This window comes from Entelurus aequoreus, linkage group LG07 (assembly GCF_033978785.1).
Source record: "Entelurus aequoreus isolate RoL-2023_Sb linkage group LG07, RoL_Eaeq_v1.1, whole genome shotgun sequence".
Taxonomy (NCBI): Eukaryota; Metazoa; Chordata; class Actinopteri; order Syngnathiformes; family Syngnathidae; genus Entelurus; species Entelurus aequoreus.
Window position 1 is genome coordinate 74681687 of NC_084737.1, and position 22087 is coordinate 74703773.

Here is a 22087-nt window from a genome sequence, read left to right on the forward strand (position 1 = left end):
GACAGAGAGGAGTCAGCGGATGCTGAAGCGCATAGTGCAAAGACTTTCTGCACGGTCAGTTGCTACAGAGCTCCAAACTTCATGTGACCTTCCAATTAGCCCACGTACAGTACGCAGAGAGCTTCATGGAATGGGTTTCCATGGCCGAGCGGCTGCATCTAAGCCATACATCACCATTGCAAAGCGTGGGATGCGGTGGTGTAAAGCACGTCGCCACTGGACTCTAGAGCAGTGGAGACGCCCTGAATCACGTTTTTCCATCTGGCAATGTGACGGACCAGTCTGGGTTTGGAGGATGCCAGGAGAACGCTACATTTCGGACTGCATTGTGCCGAGTGGGAAATTTGGTGGAGGATGAATTATGGTGTGGGAATGCTTTTCAGGAGTTGGGGTTGGCCGGTTAGTTCCAGTAAAAGGAACTTTGAATGCTCCAGGATACCAAAACATTTTGGACAATTCCATGGGATGGCACTTCAAGTTCATATGTGAGTAAAGGCAGGTGGCCAAATACTTTTGGCAAAGAAGTGTATACAAATTTGACCTCCATTTTTTCAACATGTTTTCATGTCATTTTTCAGCAAGATTTGTATTTATTTGATGTATTTTTGCAGGTATTATTTTTTTGTTAATTATGTTTTAGTTTAATACACTTCCGCTGTTTTTAAACAAAACAAACATTAAAAAAAAAAAAGAAGCATTTTGATAAAAAGTCTCTGAGGCTCTCCTTTTTACGGAGCCCCTAAAGGAACATGGGGGATTTTTTTTTTTATAATTTTTTTTTTTTTTTTAGACATGTATCTTGTGCGCACGAGAAACTTTTTATAAATTTATTTTCAAAATTTTTTTTTATTTTTTAAATTTGTATTTTTATTTTTCTAGACATGTATCTCGTGCGCACGAGAAACTATATCGTGCGCACGAGACACATGTCTAAAAAAATAAATAAATATATATATATACCTGTATATATATATTAATTATACATTTTTTTAGATATCTTTTTATAACTTTATAAAAAGTTTCTCGTGCGCACGAGATACATGTCTAAAAAAATAAAAATAAAAAAAAATAAAAAAATAAAATAAAAATTATACATTTTTTTATAACTTTATAAAAAGTGCGCACGAGAAACTATCTCGTGCGCACGAGATACATGTCTAAAATATATATATATATATATATATATATATATATATATATATATATATATATATTAATTATAAATTTTTTTAGATATTTTTTTATAACTTTATAAAAAGTTTCTCATGCGCACGAGAAACTTTCTCGTGCGCACGAGATACATGTCTAAAAAAATTAAAAATTAAAAAAAATAATTATACATTTTTTAATATATTTTTTTATAACTTTATAAAAAGTGCGCACGAGATAGTTTCTCGTGCGCACGAAATACATGTGTTAAAAAAATTAAAAAAAAAAAAAAAAATTCCCCCATGTCCCTTTAGGGGCTCCGCACCTTTTACCTTTTATTGATGTTGCTATATAATACTTAATATTTGTTTTTAGTCACATTCTAATTGCCTTGCTTGTCTCTCTAGCACTTTGAAATTCCAGCAATATAAAGTGCGCTATAAATAAAATACATTATTTCATTTCTGTTGTTTCAAATATTATTTTCAAATATATTAGTTATTTTTAGTAGCATTTTTAATTTAAAGTTAAAAACATATATACAGTACAGGCCAAAAGTTTGGACACACCCCCTCATTCAAGGCGGTTTCTTTATTTTCATGACTATTTACATTGTAGATTGTCACTGAAGGCATCAAAACTATGAATGAACACATGTGGAGTTATGTACTTAACAAAAAAAGGTGAAATAACTGAAAACATGTTTTACATTCTAGTTTCTTCAAAATAGTCACCCTTTGCTCTGATTAATGCTTTGCACACTCATGGCATTCTCTCCATGAGCTTCAAGAGGTAGTCACATGAAATGGTTTTCACTTCACAGGTGTGCTTGAAGCTCATGGAGAGAATGCCAAGAGTGTGCAAAGCAGCTTGTCCAAACTTTTGGCCTGTACTGTATACACACAAACACACACATACATATACACGTATACATCATTTTATCCCTGTTTGACAAAATATTTTGCTATGAAATGTATTTTTATAGTTATATAATAAGTAAGTACAATTAAACAATTTAAGATGTGGATTGTTTCTTTGTACTTTTCATGAAATTTTTGTGACCACTATTAAAAATTTAATATCATATTTTAGAAGAAGTGCACAAAGTTTAAAATGATTATATTAATTTTTTGTGGCACAACATTTTCTTTTAGTTGTTTGTTTTTGCATTGTTTATCTGTAAAAAAAATGACCTCACTAGTAAGTGTCAGTGGTTTTCTCAGGCATGTAAAGAATCCCATGTGGCCTATTAAGCAGCTCAGAACAGGAAGGAGAAGTTTGCAGCTGCGAGCGCCTTGCTGCTTACTGACCTACTAGCCCACTTACACAGCCAAAGGTCAAAGGGCGGGAAGGGTCTCGAGGCCAACGATGTGTGGGGCAAGCTACGAAGTTACAATGAACATTTTATTACGCGCTTTCATTTATTTATGTATTTAGCTACTTTAATACGTATTGCAAAACAATTACATAATATATATATATATTTAAAAACATTAATGTCTTTACATATATAAAGGGCAAAAAATATAAAGTATGTACATTTAAAAATATTACAGTGTAGACACATATCGCTGTATTAATCATTTAAAATAAATACAATATTAATTTACATTCAGAAATTAGTAAGCACCACTGTCACTCACACACACACACACACACACACACACACACACACACACACACACACACACACACACACACACACACACACACACTAGGTGTGGTGAAATTACCCTCTGCATCCCCTTGTTCCACCCCTTGAGAGGTGAGGGGAGCAGTGAGCAGCAGCGGTGGCTGCGCTCGGGAATCATTTTGGTGATTTAGTAACACCTAATTCATAACAAACTTACTAATAATTAGAATATTGTTTTGCAATATTTTATTTACCAATAAATGTGAAGATTTTTAATTTATTGATGTAATCTTTGATACAAATTATTCTTTGATTTAATCTAATTGAATCTGTTGACTAAGACATACAGTATTTGGTCGAGTATATATATATATATATATATATATATATATATATATATATATATATATATATATATATAAATGAAAATTATCAATAATCAAAAAGATTGAACATTAAAAATGGTTTATAATCTATTTATATCCTACAATAATTGTATTTTGTGAATACCCCGGTATATATATATATATATAAACCTGCTCAGTGGCCTTGTGGTTAGAGTGTCCGCCCTGAGACTGGAAGGTCGTGAGTTCAAACTCGCTAGTGTTACCATATCTGAGTTATTGTGTAGAAATATGGGGAAAACAACTACAAATGTGCGGTTCATTCACTAACTGTGTTACAAAAAAGATCTGTTGAGTAAAACATAATACAATTATTGAAATTCAACGATTTGTTGCATTTGCAAACAGCTAAAATGATGTACAAAGCAAACTATAACCTGCTACCCAAGAATGTACAACAATTCTTCTCAACTAAAGAGGAGAAACATAACCTTGGAGGAAATTCTAATTTAAAACATGTATATGCTCGTACAACACTTAAAAACCTTTACCACATGGGTGTCAAACTCTGGCCCACCGTGTAATTTCATTTGGCCCTTGAGGCAATATCAAATTAACACTAGAGCTGGCCCGCCGATTATATACAGCGGTGGTGCCGCGGTAACACCGCTAATTCTCATACTTGCCAACCCTCCCGGGAGACTCCCAAATTTCAGTGCCCCTCCCGAAATCGTCACGTCAGCTTTTCATCCAGTCCAACGGCACGCCCCCAAGACTGTGGTCCGGGTGGAATACGAGATATAATGACTGATGAACACCTTTGTTGGATAATGAAGGTTGCCTCAGCTCAAAGCCTGAGCCCCGACATTAATGAACTAGCATCCAAGAAAAGATGGCAGGTATCTGGCTTGGGCACATCAGATTAGATCAGTGTGTTGCAAACTGAGCAGTTTAAAAGTCCTGAATGTTTTTTTTATTCATTGTTATTTTATTTTCAAATGTATTAGCCTGTGGAAAAAGTTAATGTTGATATTTACCTCAGAAGGCTGCAAATAGAAAAGAGGCATTCAATATTTATTTAAATTGTATTTGATATGCCATTGATAATTTTTAATTATTATTATTATTATTTGAAACTCGATTTTGCATGTCACTATAAAGTTATATAAGCCTTGCTTGTTCAATATTCAATGCAAAACTTGTTTGGGTCCCTATTAAAAGGTTAATTTGTTCAACCTTGGCCCGCGGCTTTGTTCAGTTTTACATTTTGACTCAGTTGAAGAGACTGTTCAAACTACAAGTGTTCACAAAGTACACAGAAGAACAGTAATGATGAACATCTTGAAACCTTATTTTTCCCTTTTTTTTATTGAGACAAAGATTATTTATCTATTTAATATTTGTATGCTTACTATGGTATATTATTTATTTGTTCACTGTTCTGTTACAGAGAACAAGGAAATTGGATAAAATTGCCATGGTATGAAAAGGGGTGGGATTAAATAAGCTCTGCTTCTTCCTACTCCTTTTCGGACGTGCTGTAATGAAACAACTGGAATTGTGTGATGCATTACATTGTATCGTATGCATGTTCCAAATAAACTGAAACTGAACTGAACTGAACTGAAATCTATTTTTTGTTCACATTGTTGGGTAGGACGATTAATATGTGACGGAATAAGGGAAACAGCATGAGACCACAAGTTTTTGATGTGGAAGACGTTAATGGAGTCCATCCATCCATTTTCTACCGTTTGTCCCTTTTGGGGTTAATGGAGTCTCGGATTGAAAATAAACTTTATTCCCTTGGAGTTTATGAGGCCAATGAGGTATGATTGCTTCTGATATGTATGTGAAATCTATGTGTTTTCTTTTTTTGGACGTCAGTTCTGACGGCATTATATTTGGCATTTTTGGTAACGTGAAGAAGACGTGGCTAAAATAAATGTCTGTGAGAAAAACGACCAACTCGAGCCTTGATTACGACCTCGGAGGGAGCAACAAAAAGAATTAAAGCTGCAAGCAGCGATGGACGGGACCGACTTTGAGGGCTCATAAAATCCAAACCGGAGCAGTAATTATAACTCTTTCATTAACTTTTATTTAGAAGGGTTCAATCTCTCTCCTGTGCTAATTTGAAGCTGACACGACAAACGCGCTCAGAGGAGATAATTTTTGAAAAAAGGTGACTGTTTTTACTCAACTTTTGTTTTGAAGGGGGAATTGCAAACTTCCTGTTTATTTTTGCTGTGGGTTGTCAGTGTATGGAATATAGGTCTAAGTGAAACCTACATAGAGGTTTTTGTTTCATGTCTCTATGACATTCCTACTGGGAGTTAGAGGCAGTTTTGTCTGTGTTTTCTTCCTAGGGGGTGCTAGAGCGCAATTTTGAGTTTTGGGGTTTGGTTTTTTGATTAAATCGCAATTTTCACCAGTCCTGATGTGTGTGTCCAATTTGGTGAGTTTTGAAGCATGTTAAGGGGGTCAAATTAGCTTTAAGAGGTGGCGGTATAATATTAAAACGCTAGAAATACAATAGGGTCCTCTGTCCCAAAGGGTCATCGGTCCCTAATAAATCAAACTCTTGATACTCTTAGTCAGGTTTCATCTTTTTTGTTTTCAAACAGGATCTGAGTCGTCTCTACGACACGCTTATTACTTAATGTGCCCTTTTTCATGTCCGACTGCGTTTGTGCGAGTCTGACCTGATCTGTAGACGCGTCGTACGTCGTCGGCCTTGGCGGTGTCGTGGTGGTGGTGGTGGTGGTGGTGGTGCGCGCCTGCGCCACTGGGGTCCAGGCAGACCGTGGCGTCCTGTCCGTCCTCCTGCGGCGACACGCATGATGCTGACGGCGATGACGACGACACATGCTTTGTTACATCGCCTGCACAAAGGGATTGGCAAAGAAGCAGAACAGATCACTGCTTTGTGTTACATAGAATCACACTAACGTGCCTCGGCGCACGCCTCGAGGTGGATATCAAGGCGCCGAGCTACATTTCTGCCAGTGGGTGCTCGGACGGGCGGTAAATCTTGACGCTACTTTTCGGAGGCTATGTCTACACTAAGCCGGATGACCCTTTAAACGAATAATTATTTCGCCTAAGCCCCGTGTCAGCCACACTAAACTATTGCTTAAAGGCCTACTGAAATTTTTATTTTTTATTTAAACGGGAATAGCGTATCCATTCTATGTGTCATACTTGATCATTTCGCGATATTGCCATATTTTTGCTGAAAGGATTTAGTAGAGAAAATCGACGATAAAGTTCGCAACTTTTGCTCGCTGATAAAAAAAAAGCCTTGCCTGTACCGGAAGTAGCGTGACGTCGCAGGAGGTAATATTCCTCACAATTTTCCTTTGTTTACAATGGAGCGAGAGAGATTCGGACCGAGAAAGTGACGATTACCCCATTAATTTGAGCGAGGATGAAAGATTCGTGGATGAGGAACGTTACAGTGAATGACTAGAGAGGCAGTGATGGACGTATCTTTTTTCGCTCTGACCGTAACTTAGGTACAAGCTGGCTCATTGGATTCCACACTCTCTCCTTTTTCTATTGTGAATCACGGATTTGTATTTTAAACCACCTCGGATACTATATCCTCTTGAAAATGAGAGTCGAGCACGCGAAATGGACATTTAAAGTGACTTTTATCTCCACGACAATACATCGGTGACACACTTAGCTACTGAGCTAACGTGATAGCATCGTTCTCAAATGAAGATAGAAACAAAATAAATAAACCCCTGACTGGAAAGATAGACAGAAGATCAACAATACTATTAAACCATGTACATGTAACTACACGGTTAAAAATTCTCAGCCTGGTAAGGCTTAACAATGCTGTTGCTAACGACGCTAAGGCTAATTTAGCAACTTAGCAACCGGACCTCACAGAACTATGATAAAACATTAGCGCTCCACCTACGCCAGCCAGCCCTCATCTTCCCATCAACAGCCGTGCTCACCTGCGTTCCAGCGATCAACGGCGCGACTAAGGACTTCATCTGTGGGTTTGGCGGCAAGCATCAGCTATCAGGGTAAGTAGTCCTTGTTGTGTTGCTGTAAGTATTGTACTTAGCCGCTAAGACACCGATCGATCCCACCTACAACGTTCTTCTTTGCAGCCTCCATTGTCCATTAAACAAATTGCAAAAGATTCACCAACACAGATGTCCAGAATACTGTGGAATTTTGTCGAAGAAAACAGAGCTTTGTGTATTGTGTCCAATAGGGCCCAAACACTTCCGTGCATTTTATGACGTCACGCGCATAAATCATATCCAAAGGAGTTTTTCAACCGGAAGTGTGGCGGGAATTTTAAAATGTCACTTTATAAGTTAACCCGGCCGTATTGGCATGTGTTGCAATGTTAAGATTTCATCATTGATATATAAACTATCAGACTGCGTGGTCGGTAGTAGTGGCTTTCAGTAGGCCTTTAAGGTCCCCATATTGATCCAATTTTTAACACGGGTAAGTGCGCTGTGTATTTTTTGAATCTCCGGCTCTTCACTGCAAAAAGTCAGTGTTCAAAAACAAGAAAACAAAAAACAAAAATTAGGGGTATTTTACTTGAACTAAGCAAAATTATCTGCAAAATAGAACAAGAAAATTTGGCTTGTCATGACTTTCCAAAACAAGTAAAATTAGCTAACCTCAATGAACCCAAAAATACCTTAAAATAAGTATATTCTCACTAATAACAAGTGTACTACTACAGTATATGAGTACATATTTTCTATTGTTTCATTGAAAATAAAACAGCAAAGTCCATTTGGCTGTCATCTGTTTTAATTATGAGACACAATTGTGTCAAAGTCAGGATTTTTTTTTTTCATGCTTGAAATAAGAAATGATTACTTTAAAAAAAGTAGTTTTATACTTGTGAGTAGGGATGTCCGATAATGGCTTTTTGCCGATATTCCGATATTGTCCAACTCTTTAATTACCGATACCGATATCAACCGATACTGATATATACAGTCGTGGAATTAACACATTATTATGCCTAATTTGGACAACCATGTATGGTGAATATAAGGTCCTTTTAAAAAAAATTAATAAAATAAAATAATATAAATAAATTAAAAACATTTTCTTGAATAAAAAAGAAAGTAAAACAATATAAAAACAGTTACATAGAAACTAGTAATGAATGAAATTGAGTAAATTTAACTGTTAAAGGTTAGTACTATTAGTGGACCAGCAGCACGCACAATCATGTGTGCTTACGGACTGTATCCTTTGCAGATTTTATTGATATATATTAATATATAATGTAGGAACCAGAATATTAATAACAGAAAGAAACAACTCTTTTGTGTGAATGAGTGTAAATGGGGGAGGGACATTTTTTGGGTTGGTGCACTAATTGTAAGTGTATCTTGTGTTTTTTATGTTGATTTAATTAAAAAAACAAAAAAAAACAAAAAAAAAACGATACCGATAATTTCCGATATTATATTTTAAAGCATTTATCGGCCGATATTATCGGACATCTCTACTTGTGAGTGTTGATGACACAGCTTTGCAACAGTTGATATTCTAGTTTCAAGCATGTTTGACTCAATATAGGTCATCAAATCTCAGCAACAAGCTGTAATATCTTACTGAGATCATTTAGGACCAAAACACTTAAAACAAGTCAAATCTGCTTAGTGAGAAGAATTATCTTATCAGACAGAAAATAAGCAAATATCACCCTTATTTGAGATATTTAATCTCACTTAGATTTCAGTTTTTGCAGTGTAGCTTTGTATGGACTCATTGATCGTTTACAAACGGAGTTCGGAGAGGAAGTGACGCCAGAAAGACCGCGCCCCACACAGGAAGTGACGTCAAAAAGAACACGCCACAGCCATCTTCATAACAAAGCGGTTTTGTAACTCGGAAGTAACCACTGGAAATATGAAGGCGAGTCATCCAGACATGCTCAAGAGAAGCGATTGCATCTATTTGGGATACAACACTTCTCAGACGGCAAGAGAACTTTCCAATGTCCAGGTCAGCCGTGATTCTACTTGGCGAAAAACTTTGTCAATTTGTCGAAGGAGAGACAACGAGAATGCGGGCTCCCGTGAATGTTATAAAAAAAGGTAGCGTGTGCTTTGTATTACATGGCCGTCGAAGGGAAGACTAACTACGGAGAACGGCGAATGCTTTTGGACTGGCAAAGCAGACTGTATCAGTTATTGTCCGCCATGTATGTCGCGGACTCAACGTCTAGGTCCAGAGTATATCAAGTAACCAAAAACGAATGGACAATGAAGGTGAAGGCAAAAGAGTGAGGAGTGTCCTGACCAGATATCTAGATCCCTGGATTGATTATTGTCAAATGTTCTTTGTCACATTGTTTACTTTCGTGTCCAATAAAGATTAATTTATGATGTCTCAGGTGTGATTCACTACAATAGGGCCCCACAGTGCACTGGATTCCAGTTAATGGAAATACCACACTGCAAAAACTGATATCTAAGTAAGATTAAATATCTCAAATAAGGGTGATATTTGCTTATTTTCTGTCTGATAAGATAATTCTTCTCACTAAGCAGATTTTATGTTAGAGTGTTTGACTTGTTTTAAGGGTTTTGGTCCTAAATGATCTCAGTAAGATATTACAGCTAGTTGCTGAGATTTGATGACCTATATTGAGTAAAACATGCTTGAAACTAGAATATCAACTGTTGCAAAGCTGTGTCATCAACACTCACAAGTATAAAACTGATTTTTTAAAGTAATCATTTCTTACTTCAAGCATGAAAAAAAAAAAAAATCCTGACTTTGACACAATTGTGTCTCATAATTAAAACAGATGACAGCCAAATGGACTTTGCTGTTTTATTTTCAATGAAACAATAGAAAACGCGTACTCATATTGTAGTACATTAAACTGACAGTTAATATTTAAACATTTAACATATGACATTTCTAACAATTTTGAACAGAAATAGTTCATGCACATTCAGATAAATTCTTCAAAATGACCAAAAAAATATTTTTGGCCGGGGGCCGGGCTGTATATAAGCGCACTAATTGACTGAAAGAGCACGCACTTGGCGCGATGATGTCATGTTATCGATGGAAAAATGCATTTTTAGACAATATGATTTGCCTGAGCGGCTAGGAGACCCCGAGAGTAACAAGCGCTTGCCTTGTTGCCTTTCCATTAAGAACAATAAATTAGTTTTTAGTATAATTTTGCTGGTTTCAAGAAATGTAATGCCGAGCGCATATCATTATGTCAAGATAATGGCACTAGCATTTACTTCATTTAAGAATATTTTTCAACATATTGAGCAAAAATGTCTCTTTTTTATTTCTACCAAGAAAAGTGCACTTGTTATTAGTGAGAATTAGGGCTGCAACAACTAATCGATTAAATCGATTAAAATCGATTATAAAAATAGTTGCCGATTAATTTAGTCATCGATTCGTTGGATCTATGCTATGCGCATGCGCAGAGGCTTTTAAAAATAAAAAATAAAAAATATATATATATTTTTGATTTTTTAAATTAACCTTTATTTATAAACTGCAACATGTACAAACAGCTGAGAAACAATAATCAAAATAAGTATGGTGCCAGTATGCCGTTTTTTTTCAATAAAATACTGGAAAGGATAGAAATGCAGTTTGTCTCTTTTATCCGATTATTAATCGATTAATCGAAGTAATAATCGACAGATTAATCGATTATCAAATTAATCGTTAGTTGCAGCCCTAGTGAGAATATACTTATTTTAAGGTATTTTGGGGTTCATTGAGGTTAGCTAATTTTACTTGTTTTGGAAAGTCTTGACAAGCCGAATTTTCTTGTTCTATTGGCAGATAATTTTGTTTAGTTCAAATAAAATACCCCTAATTTTTGTATATTTTTTTTCTTGTTTTTGAACACTGCCTTTTTGCAGTGCAGATCACTGGATATTGTCCAGAGATGTTAAATTCAAGAAGTTGCACACAAAGCAACACTGGAGGCATTGTTTAATTTTACTCAACGCAAATTGAACATTTGTGCAATATTATGATAAAAGTTGAAATTTTACTCATAACAGTCGCAATTTTACAAGAAAAGCTTGACATTTTTGCAATTTTTAAGAAAAGAGTCGTAATTTTCCTCGACAAAAGTCACAATTTTATAAGAACATTTAGCAATTTGGGCAATATTATAAGAATCGGAATTTTACTTGGCGAAATGATGACAAAAGTCAGGATTTTACTCAAAAAATGTCACTATTTTACAAGAACAAAAAAAAAAAAATTGGCAATATTGTGATAAATCAGAATTTGACATGACAAATGTCACCATTTTGCATGAAAAAGTACTTTTACATAAAAAAGTAATCATTTTACATAGAAAAGTAATAATTTTACGAGAAAATATTGCAATATTACAGACGGAGGGGGAGGGGGACTTAAACGACCATTGTGTGTGTGTGGACAAGGATAAGGTTAAGTGGGATTTGCCCTGGATAACCTTAGCTGGCTTAGTGTAGAAGGGCCCTGAGAATGCGCGGTTTTTGCTTGGTGGTGAGAAAGCATTTGCCATCAATCCCACGTGGGTGCTCGGCATTGTTCGTGGGTGCTCGGGCCCCGAAGCACCCACGGGATCGGCGCCTATGCAAGGGGAATTGGTGTGAACATCTCCATGTGTTGGTCCTGCGATTGACAGGTGCTCACCACTTTCATATTCAGGCAGCAGCGATAGGGAGAAATCTTGCCGTCGCCTCCTCTCTAGCTCCTCCTGCTGAGCAGCTTTGGTCATTGCCTCCAGCTGATGCTCCCTCAGTAGCTTCCTGCAATCCTCACAGGAAAGGACGCATTAGTTTGACATTTACCGCTATTGATAAAAAACATGCAAACAGTAAGACAAAGATGTTACCGGATGTTGCGTCTCATGTGCGACGGTTTGGAGCTCCTCTTCCTGGTTCCTGTCAGGGTGGAGGGAGGAGCCGGGCTTTGGCCCGACGCCCCGGTGTGTGGCGTGGACGCCGGCCGCGAGGGGGCGGGCTTGGCCGGCGTCTCCCCCGAAGGTGAGGTAGACGGTGGCGGGGTGCACCGCCACGCCGCGGGGTCGCCTCCCTGAGCCTCATTCTCTGAGCTGAAGGAGGCGCTGTGGGGCTGGTCTGAGGAGGGAAGACAAGACACGGATGCCACAGAGTTAGAACAGATGACCAGATGTTGTAGGGAGCGCATACAGTCAGGTGGAGAAGACCAATGTTCCCTCTAAGGTGCGCGCCTGTGCAACTGCGCACTGCTCAAGCGTCCTCTGCGCACGGCAAATCTATGCCACACACAAAATGAAAACAAAAAATAAGCGCATAACAATTTTCGACACACGGACACGACAGAGAAAACATTTTTCGTCATCCTTGTTCAAATATTGTAACGTCTGTCGAGACGCTTTGAGGACATGAATTCCAAGAGCAAAACTCTTTATCGTCGGCCATAAACACATCACCAAAACATTAGTAAAAAAAAAAGATATCTACCAAAAGTGGTCATTTTCTGCAGTACAAACCAGACCAAAAGCAACTTTGTTATATCAACAGCAGCCGCTCGCTCTTTCTCACTTGCGCCAACACATGCACATATGGCACTTAGCCAGTGATGCGTTTACAGCCACACAAAAAGTCGGACAACTCCAACACCACACATAAAGTGTCATTCCAGGTCGTTACACTATGATTTACCAATCAAATGTGTGCTTATTCTAGTGTCATTTATTAGGAATCTTCATTTATAAATATTAATCATGAAATGCTGTTAGTATATTAAATAAATACTAATAAAAATATATTTTTTACAAACAGGAAGTTGCAGGAATGTACACATGATCCCCTGTTTACATCTCATTGTGCAACATGTGAATGTTTTAATGGGAACTAAATGCAATGTCTGAAAGGGGTACAAACTATTTCCAAAGCAGGACCTCCACCCAGACAAACAATACAAGTACACACTTCATGAAAAACAATATTTGTTGTTATTGTCATTGTAAGTGGGCCTAAACACTTACCGTAATTTCCGGACTATAAGCCGCACCTGACTATAAGCCGCACCAGCTAAATTTAGGGGAAAATACAGATTGCTCCATATATAAGCCGCAGGGTTTTGATGTGTAATTACCGTAGTATATAGGGGTTCCTGCTACCACGGAGGGGATTGTCGGGACAGAGATGACTGTTTGGGAACGCAAAGCGTCCCATTTATTAACAATAAATCTTTCAATCATTCAATCAAACTTTCACATCTTTGACATGGCGAACAGCATTCGTGCAGAGTACAAATAATACAACGGTGCAAAGTAATACAAAGTGCTCGCCTGTACGTTACCAAAATAACCAGCCTACCGGTATATGAAAAGTCAGTCTTTAATCATTGTGTCATCGTCTTCCTCCTGCGTACTGAAACCACCGAAATCCTCTTCGTCGGTGTCGGAGAAGAACAGGCCGTAAATAAGCCGCACCGTTGTATAAGCCGCACCCTTGTATAAGCCGCACCCTTGTATAAGCCGCAGGGACCAGAACGAGGGGAAAAAGTAGCGGCTTATAGTCCGGAAATTACGGTATATTAGAAAATAATCTCATGGAAATGACTGCTGTCATTTGATTATAATAATAAGAGAATGTTGTCTGTCTATCTGTGTTGGCCCTGCGATGAGGTGGGGACTTGTCCAGGGTGTACCCCGCCTTCCGCCCGAATGCAGCTGAGATAGGCTAGAGCACCCCCCGCGACCCCGAAAGGGACAAGCGGTAGAAAATGCATGGATGGATGGAGATTGAACTTGTTATTTAGTCAGGTTTGGGACAGGTGTGCTGCTGGTGTAGCCACAGTGTGCACGTCTGATGTTGCTCACATGGGCTCCACTGAATGCTCAGGGAGTTTTTGCGTTTGCTCACACACATGAAAAATTAGAGGGAACATTGGTGGAGACCATACACACCACTGAGCCATAGGACAAAGGTGTGGGACAAAATAAAACAACCTCGTCCAAAGGATGTTCGGATGTTGTGTGGCGTGCATACGTGAGTGTGGAGACCATACACATTAGTCAGGTACGTAAGACAGCTGGAACAAAATAAAACAGCCTGATCAGAAGGATGGCCAGATGTTGTTGGGCAGCAGTGTCCAAACTTTTTGCCTTGGGGGCCGCATTGTGCTAAAAAAAAGTTGGCTGGGGGCTGAAAGCTGATACAGTATATAGCCTATACATACATATGTATAATTATTATATTAATATACTAAATTAATATATTGTATACATATATATGTATACATACACACATACAGTGTATTGCCTATACATATATATTTATGAGTATTATATTAATATACTATGTAAATATATTATATACATACCGTATTTTTTGGACTATAAGTCGCAGTTTTTTTCATAGTTTGGCCGGGGGTGCGACTTATACTCAGGAGCGACTTATGTGTGAAATTGTCAACACATTAGCGTAAAATATCAAATAATATTATTTAGCACATTCACGTAAGAGACTAGACGTATAAGATTTCATGGGATTTAGCGATTAGGAGTGACAGATTGTTTGGTAAACGTATAGCATGTTCTATATGTTATAGTTATTTGAATGACTCTTACCATAATATGTTACGTTAACATACCAGGCACGTTCTCAGTTGGTTATTTATGCCTCATATAACATACACTTATTCAGCCTGTTGTTCACTATTCTTTATTTATTTTAAATTGCCTTTCAAATGTCTATTCTTGGTGTTGGCTTTTATCAAATAAATTTCCTCAAAAAATGCGACTTATACTCCAGTGCGACTTATATATGTTTTTTCCCTTCTTATTATGCATTTTCGGCCGGTGCAACGTGCACTCCGGAGCGACTTATACTCCGAAAAATACGGTACTAATGGTTTCTACTGTTGTACCAATGCGTAGAATTAATATTACATTTCAACACAGATTTGCTTCAGCCTGCGACACATCACAGTCCTTTTGATAGTAAGCTATTATAGCTAATATAGACACTTATGTCATGTGTTGCCTTCATTCTAAGACTTTTATACGGCTTTTCATTTTGTTTTTTGTATTTTTGGTCCAATATGGCTCTTTCAACATTTCGGGTTGCCGACCCCTGGTCCAGTGTATACACACGTCACAAGGCTACCGGACCTCTGCCTTCCACATTAAAGGCAGGCATCGGTAAACATTTTCTGTGTGTCCAAAGCTGTTCAAGTGACAAAATCAACTGAGGGTCGGAGGTAACAAGATGGGCGGGCCTGCGGTGTTGGGTTTTATCAAATAAATTTCCCCAAAAAATGCGACTTATACTCCAGTGCGACTTATATATGTTTTTTTCCTTCTTTATTATGCATTTTCGGACGGTGCGACTTATAGTCCGAAAAATACGGTAATTCATTTTTATTTTTTGTTTGTAGTTGGATTTTAATCTTCATTATTTACTTCAAGTTATTACAGTATGTCTCTATATTCAAAAGTTTGGGGTCACATTGAAATGTCCTTATTTTTTAAGGAAAAGCACTGTACTTTTCAATGAAGATAACTTTAAACTAGTCTTAACTTTAAAGAAATACACTCTATACATTGCTAATGTGGTAAATGACTATTCTAGCTGCAAATGTCTGGTTTTTGGTACAATATCTACATAGGTGTATAGAGGCCCATTTCCAGAAACTATCACTCCAGTGTTCTAATGGTACAATGTGTTTGCCAATTGGCTCAGAAGGCTAATTGATGATTAGAAAACCCTTGTGCAATCATGTTCACACATCTGAAAACTAGAGATGTCCGATAATATCGGCCGGCCGATATTATCGGCCGATAAATGCTTTAAAATGTAATATCGGAAATTATCGGTATCGTTTTTTTTTATTATCGGTATCGTTTTTTTATTTATTTATTTTTTATTTTTATTTTTATTAAATCAACATAAAAAACACAAGATACACTTACAATTAGTGCACCAACCCAAAAAATCTCCCTCCCCCATTTACCCTCATTCACACAAAAGGGTTGTTTCCTTCTGTTATTAATATTGTGGTTCCTACATTATATATCAATATATATCAATACAGTCTGCAAGGGATACAGTCCGTAAGCACACATGATTGTGCATGCTGCTGGTCCACTAATAGTACTAACCTTTAACAGTTAATTTTACTCATTTTCATTAATTACTAGTTTCTATGTAACTGATTTTATATTGTTTTACTTTCTTTTTCATTCAAGAAAATGTTTTTAATTTATTTATCTTATTTTATTTTATTAATTTAAAAAAAAAAAGGACCTTATCCTCACCATACCTGGTTGTCCAAATTAGGCATAATAATGTGTTAATTCCACAACTGTATATATCAGTATCGGTATCGGTAATTAAAGAGTTGGACAATATCGGAATATCGGATATCGGCAAAAAGCCATTATCGGACATCCCTACTGAAAACAGTTTAGCTCGTTACAGAAGCTACAAAACGGACCTTCCTTTGAGCAGATTGAGTTTCTGGAGCATCACATTTGTGGGGTCAATTAAACGCTCAAAATGGCCACAAAAAGAGAACTTTCATCTGAAACTCGACAGTCTATTCTTGTTCTTAGAAATGAAGGCTATTCCACAGAATAGTTTGGGTGACCCCAAACTTTTGAACGGTAGTGTACATATTTATTTATTTATTTATTTGTTTAAGACATTTTGGCCAAAGGGGGCGTATTTCATTTTCTTACAAACACTTGTTATTTCATATGTTGACCCTTTAAAACCGACACACAGTCAATTTGAAAAATCCCATCTTTTTGGGACCACCCTCATTTTGATAGATTTCCCCACTGGGATGCAAATGAGACATTCTCTATTAGATGCAATGCTTTTCCGTATTGGGAACCAGGATTTCGGTCCTAACTTGTTCAACGGTCCGCATATGGAAGCTACTTTTCCTTGTTGATGTCTCAAGAAGGGTAGAAATACAAGAACACACACACACACACGTGGACACACACACACACACACTGACACGCCCGTTAATTAGAGCCGAGTAAAAAACGCACATAAATCAAGGACATGAATGGCGGCGAGATGTGAACACACAAGAGAGTTATGTGTTGCAGGACCCGCCCTGCAGGGTCCTGCAACACAAAGAACAGGTCGACTCGTGGGAGCTGTACAAACGAAACCAGTTAAGTCTTAATTCATGCGTTCCCCGTCCCAAATCTGCTTCCACTTCACTTTTCATCTTCTCATACACTCCTCCTCCCTTCTGCCCGAGACACACTAAACCAGATCTCAGGCTTACGTAAGCGCTGGATCCTAAATATGGACAGATTATGAAAGCAAAAAGAAAAGAAAAGGGCACAACACAAACACAAAGAAGGAGAACAATCCAAGCCAGGAATCATCCAAAACCGCTGCTATGAATCACATGACCTTACAACGAACACCTGGTGCTTTCAAGTTGCGGAATCCACACGACGAGCGCCGTTCGCTGCGAGGCTGGCGGCATTACAAAACATCTTACGTAAAACGGTCATAAAGTTGTTGATGTGGTCGCTGAAAGACGCCAGCCTGTCTCTGTGATGTGTGTGTGTGTGCGTGCATACATGCACATAATGACCATACTATGACAACATATTGCAAAATGATGTGCGTCCCAAAGTCACCAGCCTTGGCGTCGCTATAGACCGGTTGTCGCCAACCCGCGGCTCTTTAGCGTCGCCCCAATGGCTCTCTGGAGCTTTTTCAAAAATATCTGAAAAATGGAAAAAGATGAGAAAAATATATATTTTTTGTGTTAATATGGTTTCACAAACCTCCCTAATTATTGTAAAGCACGCTGTTTGTATTAAACATGCTTCACTGACTCGAGTATTTGGTGAGCGCCGTTTTGTCCTACTAATTTCGGCGGTCCTTGAACTCACCGTAGTTTGTTTACATCAGGGGTGCTCACACTTTTTTCTGCAAGCGAGCTACTTTTCAATTGATCAAGTCGTGGGGATCTACCTCGTTCATATATATCATTTATATTTACTTATTTATGAAATATATGTTTTTGTTAACAAGTTAAAGGTGTTTAATGATAATGCAAGCATGTTTGACACATATAGTTAATATTGTTAATAAATTAAGGGTGTTTAATGATAATACAAGAATATTTAATACATATAGTTAATATTGTTAACATGTTAAAGGTGTTTAAAGATAATGCAAGTATGTTTAACACATATAGTTAATATTGTTAATAAATTAAAGGTGTTTAATGATAATACAAGAATGTTTAATACATATAGTTAATATTGTTAACATGTTAAAGGTGTTTAAAGATAATGCAAGCATGTTTGACACACATAGTTAATATTGTTAATAAATTAAAGGTGTTTAATGATAATACAAGAATGTTTAATACATATAGTTAATATTGTTAACATGTTAAAGGTGTTTAAAGATAATGCAAGCATGTTTAACACATAGTTAATATTGTTAATAAATTAAAGGTGTTTAATGATAATACAAGAATGTTTAATACATATAGTTAATATTGTTAACATGTTAAAGGTGTTTAAAGATAATGCAAGCATGTTTAACACATAGTTAATATTGTTAACAAGTGCGTGTTGGGTTTTATCAAATAAATTTCCCCAAAAAATGCGACTTATACACCAGTGCGACTTATATATGTTTTTTTTCTTTCTTTATTGTGCATTTTCGGCCAGTGCGACTTATACTCCGGAGCGACTTATACTCCGAAAAATACGGTACTAACTTTGTCAGTACTTTTGTACTGGCTAAAATGTTTCGTCTTCTCATCAAATTCAACTAGGTTGTGTTGTCAGTGAGGCACAAAGATTGTGTATTAAATGTGAGTGGTAACACTCCTGTTTATTTTTGTTGGCCAAACTGTGGCACTGAACCACCTGGTTCTGTTTGAGAAAGAAGCTTGTTTATCAGATTTGATCTCTATCAGCCAAACTGATTTGTGTTTTATATTGATATCGAAAAGTAAAGACCATTTTTCTTAAATTACTTGGGGGGGGGGGGTGATTTATTATTATTTTTTATTTTTTTGTCATAAAGAAATACAATCATGTGTGCTTAAGGACTGTATGCCTGCAGACTGTATTGATTTATATTGATATATAATGTAGGGATGTCCGATAATGGCTTTTTGCCGATATCCGATATTCCGATATTGTCCAACTCTTTAATTACCGATACCGATATCAACCGATACCGATATCAACCGATATATGCAGTCGTGGAATTAACACATTATTATGCCTAATTTGGACAACCAGGTATGGTGAAGATAAGGTACTTTTTTTAAAAAAATAGTAAAATAAGATAAATAAATTAAAAACATTTTCTTGAATAAAAAAGAAAGTACAACAATTTAAAAACAGTTACATAGAAACTAGTAATGAATGAAAATGAGTAAAATTAACTGTTAAAGGTTAGTACTATTAGTGGACCAGCAGCACGCACAATCATGTGTGCTTACGGACTGTATCCCTTGCAGACTGTATTGATATATATTGATATATAATGTAGGAACCAGAATATTAATAACAGAAAGAAACAACCCTTTTGTGTGAATGAGTGTAAATGGGGGAGGGAGGTTTTTTGGGTTGGTGCACTAATTGTAAGTGTATCTTGTGTTTTTTATGTTGATTTAATTATAAAAAAAAAAAAACAAATAAAAAAAAAAAAAACGATACCGATAAAAAAAACAAACGATACCGATAATTTCCGATATTACATTTTAACGCACATATCGGCCGATAATATCGGACATCTCTAATATAATGTATATATTGTGTTTTTTATGTTGATTTAATTAAAAAATAAAAATAAAAATAAAATATATATATATATATATATATATATATATATATATATATATATATATATATATATATATATATATATATTTTTTATTTCTTGTGCGGCCCCGGCCCGGTACCGGTCCGTGGACCGAGTGGTCCATAGTTCATTCCAACTGCAGAGGATGCTCGTTCTCGTTTTCGGTACTTCCTTGCGTGTTTATGTGCGAATAAATTTTAGTTTAATAATAAAAGTCATATTTTTTATCTAACATTTAACAGTAAGCTAATAATGAATAACTGCGCTGTCCAGCCGTTCTTACATTTCTGAGTCTCATTTGCAAGTATTATATAGCAGACTTTGCATACAGTTGCAGTTCAAAGACATGAGATGGCAGTAGTAAATGGACTACAGTTAGGAAGTAGTCTTTGCCATGAAGCATGAAGTTTCTTGCGCCCTAAAAAGTGTTTATACTGTATTGGATTTATTACCGTATTTTTTTTTAGTATAAGTCGCTCCGGAGTATAAGTCGCACCGGCTGAAAATGCATAATAAAGAAGGAAAAAAACATATATAAGTCGCACTGGAGTATAAGTCACATTTTTTGGGGAAATTTATAGACCAAGAATAGACATTTGAAAGGCAATTTAATATAAATAAAGAATAGTGAACAACAGGCTGAATAAGTGTACGTTATATGAGGCATAAATACCCAACTGAGAACGTGCCTGGTATGTTAACGTAACATATTATGTTAAGAGTCATTCAAATAACTATAACATATAGAACATGCTATACGTTTACCAAACAATCTGTCACTCCTAATCGCTAAATCCCATGAAATCTTATACGTCTAGTCTCTTACGTGAATGAGCTAAATAATATTATTTGATATTTTACGCTAATGTGTTAATAATTTCACACATAAGTCGCTCCTGAGTATAAGTCGCACCCCCGGCCAAACTATGAAAAAAACTGCGACTTATAGTCCGAAAAATACGGTACACATCAGCTGTTTGATTGTAACGTGCATCTTTGTTGTAGTTTTTATTGCCAAATTTTGAGGTGTTGAAATCGCCAATGCTAAATCTCTAGCATTTCAATGGCATAACCAATGTAAATTAGAACCCAGCTAGGGCATTTTGAAAAGTGGAGCCTTACTGTGGATTTAAAGTGTTTTCTATCAGGCATACGTGCTTTGTTGGCGTTGAAAGTTGTAACATTACCAAGAGGCAGTCCACACTGAGTGCAGTTTGGGTGCTTGTTTGCCCGCCAAGTGTTTTAGCCTGAAATGTATTGAAATATAGCACCGTTTGATTTGACGTCAATCGGTACCCGGGAGTACTAACAGAAGTTGGTTGATGCCTATAAAAATACTGAACTTGGCACCATCCTTAGTAGAAATTAAATTATTTTTTTACGCCTCGTAGGACCATTTCAATGTTAGCTGTCTCACCTTCAAAGGACGAGTAGTTTTATGCTTATCTGAGTTTAATTATGTCAATTCAAACATTGGTTTTATATATTTCTATTATTTGCAATGATTAAAACAAATGCAATCCAAGTCCTTATAATTGCTGTGAGGCGAGTTTTCAAAATGAAAGCTGAGCCTTCTCTTGTCAGCAAGTGTGCACGGGGATATCTCGTCTGCAAAGGGCACGGATTCAATTGTTCTGTGAGTGCGAGCGCGATAGCGATGGAGTCATAACAATGTGAACATGCAGTAAAGGGAACGCATATCGATTACAACTCAAGCCCCTGTTGTTGCCGCTCTTCAAATCTACCTGACAGAACAGTTATATAAGACTTTTAGGAAGTGCGCGCACACACACACCCACGCAAGCGGACACACTAATAACGCACACCATGAGCACTCAATGAGATGCTGAAAGGGGTGGACAGGAAGTGGAGTCGGGAGATGAAAGTGAGGTCGTCACTCAAAGGCAAAGGATGCACTTTGGGTGAAGAGGGTGGGAGGAAACTTGCATGATCAATTAAAGTGTTTGTCTGTTTCAATCACAATCAAACATCACCCTTTCTTGAATTGATATAGAATTTTTTTTTTTCAAACTACACAATTGCAAAAAGCAACATATAGACCAAGGGGTCGGCAACCCAAAATGTTGAAAGAGCCATATTGGACCAAA

The 22087-nt window shown here is 36.9% G+C and overlaps 2 protein-coding genes across 8 annotated transcripts in view; both read right to left on the reverse strand.

Moving 5' to 3' along the window:
• Positions 1-22087, reverse strand: part of tmem115 (transmembrane protein 115) — a 115521-nt gene that overhangs the window by 73215 nt on the left and 20219 nt on the right. The window lies entirely within an intron of this gene.
• Positions 1-22087, reverse strand: part of LOC133654259 (helicase ARIP4-like) — a 244424-nt gene that overhangs the window by 51684 nt on the left and 170653 nt on the right. For 6 of the 7 annotated variants that reach the window (XM_062054486.1, XM_062054485.1, XM_062054488.1 and 3 more), the window contains 3 exons: positions 12014-12257; positions 11812-11927; positions 5832-6011 (listed from right to left, as the gene is read on the reverse strand). In XM_062054486.1, coding sequence (XP_061910470.1) covers positions 5832-6011; positions 11812-11927; positions 12014-12257 — 540 coding nt within the window. Of the gene's footprint in view, positions 1-2475; positions 2784-5831; positions 6012-11811; positions 11928-12013; positions 12258-22087 lie in introns of those variants that run through there. The other variant, XM_062054491.1, reaches the window with a different exon arrangement.